General features: G+C 40.1%; 1 protein-coding gene across 1 annotated transcript; it reads right to left on the bottom strand.

Moving 5' to 3' along the window:
* Positions 1–3180: 3180 nt before the first annotated feature.
* On the bottom strand, positions 3181–7153 carry LOC113562918 (UDP-glucuronic acid decarboxylase 1-like). Its single transcript, XM_026973692.1, has 5 exons — positions 6805–7153; positions 5576–6163; positions 5355–5468; positions 4933–5253; positions 3181–4843 (listed from the first exon to the last, which is right to left on the bottom strand). Exons 1-5 carry the CDS (start codon positions 6863–6865, stop codon positions 4575–4577), a joined length of 1353 nt encoding a protein of 450 aa, XP_026829493.1. The 5' UTR covers positions 6866–7153; the 3' UTR covers positions 3181–4574.
* Positions 7154–7280: the final 127 nt, after the last annotated feature.

Here is a 7280-nt window from a genome sequence, read left to right as displayed (position 1 = left end):
ACCGGTGTCCTGGCGGGTGGGCGACGAGCCGAGGAAATCTCGCTTCTCCGCGGGAATAATTTATTGGCGGGCTTTCTTTCTTTCTCTTTCTCTCAGTCAGGGGGAGGATTAGTCGCGCGGCGTCAAGTGCGTGGGAGATAGGAATTATCCGAAATTTTGCGACATCGGTGCCAAAACTCGCCTGTATCTATCTTTCAAGATTCTTGATACACTTGCGTAATTTTGCTTTCTTATAATTTTTAAAGTTGAGTCAAAGTTCTCAAATGTCTTTCTAGTTCTGTTAGTCTTTTATTTGAGACTGCTGTGTAGAAATCACGATAAATTCAAACAGATATTGTGATAGTCTTTATTCTCAACAAAAAGTTTAATTTTTTCTAAGAAATTATTATTTTAAGTTAAAATTAATTTCTTTTTAATTAAATTAAAAATTAAATTAAATATTAAATTTAAAAAAATTAAAACGCGGTAATATAATATCTATATTAATTTCTGTTAATATGAAATTACCACAATCTTTTGCCGCAATATATATCAGCTATTATCAAGCAATAATTCATGTCACGTGGGAGTTTTAATTGGACTTGTTCCATTTCATTAATTTTAAAATGATTATCATTTGTCGTGATTACAGCGGCACACGTGTTAACGCTGCATGTGCGATAATTTCGTAATTATTCCCCTTGCTCCTTCGGTATAAATATCAACACCTTGCACTAACCGTAGAGCCATTCACGCGGCTGGATGTTCACCCGCAAACGGTGTTATCCGCCTCAATGCGGCCGCGCACGCACCGACCGGATATTCTTGGATCGCGAAAACGTACGGCCGCCTAGCAAAAAGAAAAACGGCCACGGCCGAGACAAATTGCGCCCGCTGACGTTAAAGTGCGGGGTATTACCGGGAACGCTAATAATCGTAAACGCGTCGACGAACGGAATATCCCGTAAATTTCCGCTTTATGCAAAATAATGGTGACCGTATCAAAGCGCCGGGGCCCGACTCGAGCGCGGCCATAAAGCTTTTAGCGAAAATTAGTATCGAAAACGGCTCGTACGACTCGGCAGTAAAATCCCCGTCTGTATTCTCCACTCCGAGCGGGTGTTTCGAGTGTAAGGTGGAGAGAGAGAGAGAGAGAGGGAGGGGACTTTTATTGCCCGAGTATTAACTCGCAACGTCTGTCTTGCTGCTTGCGCCCGATCTCGCCACCTCGCAAAGGTCGGAGCAACACCTGCGCCAGGGAGGCGTTTCCGCGCCTGGAAATACCACGGAGCCACGACGCCGTTATTCTCGCCCACCCCCGGAAATTCAAACGGAATCTTTATCGTGTCCTCCGCGGAACTCGCGTCAAACTTGGAGGGAACTTGCGTCCACAAGTGCTTCGCGATCGAAGATTAACTCGGTTTAACGGCGACTCGGTGATTCCGAGCACGGCGATAAGCCGGAGTTTCAAGAGGGTGTACGCCCTGCATGTAGTCATCCAACATTATCAGCACCGTGGACGGATGCCATGCCGAAGGTACGCTCATAGATTGTGGCAGCTGTCTTCATAAACTTGAGATGATTCAGAGTCTACGAGTACCTATTTGTATTAAAATTTAACATTATATTTGTATTAAAATGTAACACAACTCTGTAAAGGATCAAGTCTATAGACGCTGATGTCGAAGAAAACATTTCGCCTGAATTCGCGTTCAGCGAGACCGATTACTTCAGATTAATTGCGAAAATAAATGACGGCGGGAGTGCGTTGCGCGCTTTGTGCAGCGCGGCTGCAGGAATCTCGTCCGCAGACGTTCACCGGTATAATATCCGGTAGATATCTGCCAGATATCCGGCAGATATCCGGGAAGCCATTTATTTATCTTCCGTAACGCGCAATGCGGATAAATTAACCTTTATACGATATGCGATAGCGTTTTTATCGGCGCGGTATTTATTTTATCGGGTTGGAATCAGTGGAGTGTCAAGTGCACACACGTGCCACCAGCTCTCCCGTCCGTCGCAGTTGTTTTTCCCCGACTGCCTCCGAGGTGTAATTACAGTTTCATAGATCATACGTAAATATAACTTGACGTCTGTATAATAACGATTCCTCTCGACGCATTTGTCACGAGAAAATTAAGACGGAAGTGCTGCACGGCTATCTTAATGTGTTTACTGTCGTGCACGCATATACGCACATATACATATGTCTGTAGTGGCGTGCCTATATTGGCGTGACATTAAAAAAGGAAGAAAGAAATCGTCGGTAGACACGAATATATAAAAGCATAAATCGATTCTACTACATTGCGATCTTTTAAAAATAGATACGTACGAAAGAAGGAAGACGTAAATAGCGCAATGCGTTGTCATTTTTTTATTAAACCGCATACGTATTTTTTATAATATCAACTCAATTAAAGATACAATCTTTTAAGCTTAATTTGATGGCAAATAGGCAGATTTCTTGATTATCCAATCTTTATAAAGGAAGGGAAGGAAGAAGCACTTCTGCACAATCGAGTTACGTTTTTCAAGCAATGTAGCTGCTTTCATTCAGGCACGTGCACTTTGTGCTTCGAGTCGGACGTGTACTTCGTACGAACGCCTTTATAACGATTAGGTCATCATCGTCACCCCCGCGGCGGCACTTTCATTTGCACCAACAGAGTCGCCGTATATCCCGGATGCGATCATTATCATTAAGAATCGCCGCGCCTCTCCTCCACTTACCCCTCCTTCCACTTTCCGTTTGTCTTTTTCTGAGGAGGTAAAACTACCGACCACGCGCGCCCTGGCCTGGCCCACGCGACACCCATTACGGCCAATCGGCCCTTCAAATAGCCGCTCTAAAACGGCACGACTATTCTTTAATCTCGTCCTGGAATGCATCGCTTGCAAATGGCCGCACGCACAATAAGATTATATTATCTAGTCATGCTAGTCGACCGGACAAGAAGAATCAGCAACGGTGTTGCGTAAGAGCGAAAAATTCGTCCTGCAATAATAAAGAAGATTTGGACGAATTATGACAGGAATTCGTCTGCGGAAACGTGAAAATTGTTGACGCCAGAAAAAGTAAAGAGATGTTCATTTATTTGTGTTTATGTATTTTATTACGTAATTATTTATTAATTTATTAATTTATATCGCAAATTTCTTTACGTTTGTAGGCAAAGCGATCGAGTAAACTTCAAGTGTCTTTACAAAATTTGAATTTTATTAGAATTTATATTGTATTTCTCCTTAATTACATTAAGAATTGCACTAATATTAAGTTATTTTATCATTTCTATGTCATTTAACGCATACTCGGAGCACCGAAAGTCTGTATATCCGATAAGGCTATTGACATATCGAGATTTTTTCCCTCCGAGCATCGTGGCGGCTGCCAAATTTTGTCGCAGTAGAAATTTGGGAAGTCGATTTGCGAGCTATTTACGTAGTCATTAATTATATTATACAAGTTTTGCTGTAAAGGATACATTTTCGTAAAAAAAAGATGTTTTTTTACTACTTATGTATAAAATATAAAATTACTTTCCTGCTTATACGTTGTCGTTACAGTCTCACAGTTCATAATCACACTAAGTATATCTATGTTATATTTTTTATATCATGTAACATAACTATAATATATATTACAAACATTGGCATCCAAGTTTTTGATGGCGCTGTACAAGAGTTCGCAAATTTCTTAATGTTAAGTCTAAGTCACTTAATAATGTAAACATCTCTTATAGTTTTATTGCAAGTACATTCTTCGATAATATTAATAATATCACGATAACAAGAAATGAGTTGTCAGTATTTCTATATACGTAAAAGCTAAGCGAAAAATGTTTTACGTTCAAGCTAAAACGCGATTCTTAATATACAAAAAAAACACATCTTGTCACATCGCCAGCACCATTTTTCAATTGTATATGCATGAAAATTGTACATTTGCAAGAGTACAAATACGAGATAAAAGATAAAAAAAGAAACATTCCTGAATGATTTATATACAGATGCGTTCTGTGCACACGTAATGAGTCCAATAAAGTGCATTAATTCACGTGGTAGCGAAGTATGTATATATTTATTAATATTAATATAATATTATACATATATATGTATATATTATATTATATTAATATTAATAAATATATATATTCGCTACCACGCGATTAATGCACCTTGTTGTTCACAGCGTTAGAAGAATAAATAACATAAAATATATTTTAAAATATATTTTATATATCATCAGTTATTAGTATATTAAATATATTTTAAAATATATATATATACACACACATATATAAAATCGTATTAACTCTATAGTCATGGAAAATGAAATAAAAATATGTTTCAAATTATTACACAGCTATGCGAAGCACGCGCGACATGCGTATATAGCAGAAAAGGTACAAGAGATTGAATTTAATGAGATAATCGTGCGTATCTTGCGTAAATGTATATCCATTTGCCATACAAGTTACGTAAAATGTTAATTGGACGGGGATTTTTTGGCACATACTGGTCCATAGCATAATGGCACTTTCACGCCACTTCTGAAAGTGGATACATTAATCGTATCGTTATACTTGACTCTAGAGTTGCTCTACTATATCGTGATCATTTTTATAAGAAGAGTGTTTAAAGCTGCTTTTCTGAGAATGCTTTGTCCTTTGTAATTCTTTAGCAAAGTATACTATAGTTTTTTTCAGGCCTTCAGCTAGAGGAACCTTCGGCTCCCAGTTCAGATACTTCTTCGCTCTGCTAATATCCGGTTTTCTCCTCTGCGGGTCGTCCTCCACTGCCGCAAGTTCGACTATTTCACTGGTAGCGCCCACCAAATCTTTTATCATGCGTGCGAACTCTGAAACAAATTCGAATATTGAATCCCGGATCGATTTCAGGGAAAGCTCCGGTGAGATAATGTGTACGACGTGTACAGGTAACTCTTACTCTCAATCGTATGTTCCACAGGATTCCCGATATTGACGGGAAGTGTGTAATTAGATGCCATTAGCGCTACCAATCCATCTACCAGATCGGAGACGTATTGAAACGATCGCGTTTGTTTTCCGCTACCGTAAATCGTAATGGAGTCATTTTGCAAAGCCTGGAGGATGAAGTTGGACACAACGCGACCATCGTTCATGTGCATTCTGGGACCGAAGGTGTTAAAGATTCGCGCAACCCGAACCGAAACGCCCTCCTGTCTCATGTAAGCGTAGCTCAATGTCTCAGCAACTCGCTTGCCTTCGTCGTAACACGCTCGTGGACCTATATTACGACAGTTTTTGAATCGTTAACACATCAATAATCGAGCCGAAGAAGAAACGCGTTTTCTTTTTGTACAGAAAAACGCTCGGGAAATATCTCACCGATGGGATTTACGTGGCCCCAATACGTTTCCGCCTGTGGATGCTCATTAGGATCGCCGTAAACCTCCGACGTGCTCGCGATCAGCACTCGCGCACCGACTCGTTTCGCGAGTCCTGTAATTATAAAACGTTATTCAGCCGGCAGCTTAAAATTTATTCAACTGCTGCATGAAAATAAGCTCGGTCATAATTATATGAAATACTTTTTGTGAAATACTTACCCAACATATTTATCGTGCCCAAAGTATTCGTCTTTATCGTTTTCACAGGATTCAACATGTAGTGCGGCGGACTAGCCGGACTAGCGAGATGATAGATCTCGTCAACCTCCAGGTACAGTGGCCTCACGATGTCGTGATGCACCAGCTCGAAGTTCTCATGGCCGACCCAGTGCTCTACGTTTCGCTTCCTGCCGGTGAAGAAGTTGTCGACGACTATGACTTCGTGGCCGGCGAGCATCAGACGGTCCACCAAGTGAGAACCAACGAAACCCGCACCACCGGTCACTAGTATCCGTTTGCGATTCTTGTAATTTAGGAACTTCACCGTCGGGAAATCTTTCGCCACGCCGTTCTTGATCGCTGCTTCCAGATGCTGAAGCTTCCCCTCGAGCTCGCGGATGCGAATCTTCGCCTCTTCGATGTTCTTGATATCTCCATCGGATAACTCCTCATTGCCATTGTGCACTTTTCCATTCGCAACTTCGACATCGTTCTTGTCATCCAGACCGACTTTCCCACCGATTAATCGGCGTCGTCCGAAGCTTTGTTCCTCTTCTGTCGTCACCAGAGTTTTGTAAAAGCCCAATACTGTTACATGTAAGTAAAAATAACAATATTACTAGTTTGTATCTTATTGTGCAAAGTTAATATCACATATATAGTAAGTTAAATGTTGTGATAATATGTCACTTATTACATAATATATTTTTCAAAAATTCTTTATTTTTCATGATAGAGTTTAAATGTTTATCGCATGTACGTGTAAAGTACGAGCCTGGTAAAACACTTTGCTATTTTTAACATATAACTATATAGTTACTTCTAGCATTCTGCGTCGGTATAATTATCGCGTTACGTAATATATGTAAATATAATAATTAAAAGACAACTATTATTAAATGACATTTAACATGTAAATTACGAAGTCATAAATTGTAATCGAGAAGAAAAATTACGCTGTTTAAACGGTAGTAAACTTTTCATCCAATTTGCAGAATCAAAATTGATAGCACAAATTAGTCGTAATATGAAAAATGACACTGTATTATAAAACCAGATGAGCATTTTGCAATTGTCATTTCAAATTCAACACACGTTGGACCATAATAATCACAAAGAAACTGTTACTTGTAACGTAAAAAAATCGAAGGTGAACAGCTTGAAATTCCACTGATAGTTTGCATAATCCAAGATTATCGTGATAAAATTTCAATTTTTTAAACACTTACCCAACAATATACAAACCACGAAGATCGCAACCTGCTTCATCTTTCGTTGCGTGATAACCATGCTTTTATTTTGCACATCGCTCGGATCACGCTTGCGTCACTGCGGCTTATCAGCCAGGTGTCGCATATCTTTTCATGTAATACGGAAAATACGGTTGGAACCGAGCCAGCTTGACTATTTATTCAAAATACACGGGAAAACGTGGAACATAACCTTGAGAACCGTGCGCTCGATCGCGCAAACATTCCGCTCTAACCTGCACGCAATGTGGACTTATTGACGTGTTGACAGGTAGACGCGAGTGTCGCCATCTGAATACTCGAACGCTCGGACACGCGAAGACCCGAGGGATTATCGCGCGACGATTATGACGTTGCCGATTAGACCAGTGACAACGTCACGAGAGCGATTGCACGTTCGTGCAATGTACCATCCGTCGTTAATATAACCTAAAAAAGTGGCGCATTCGCATGCA

This window comes from Ooceraea biroi, chromosome 11 (assembly GCF_003672135.1).
Source record: "Ooceraea biroi isolate clonal line C1 chromosome 11, Obir_v5.4, whole genome shotgun sequence".
NCBI classification, from domain to species: domain Eukaryota; kingdom Metazoa; phylum Arthropoda; class Insecta; order Hymenoptera; family Formicidae; genus Ooceraea; species Ooceraea biroi.
This window is presented reverse-complemented; position numbering and strand designations above follow the sequence as displayed.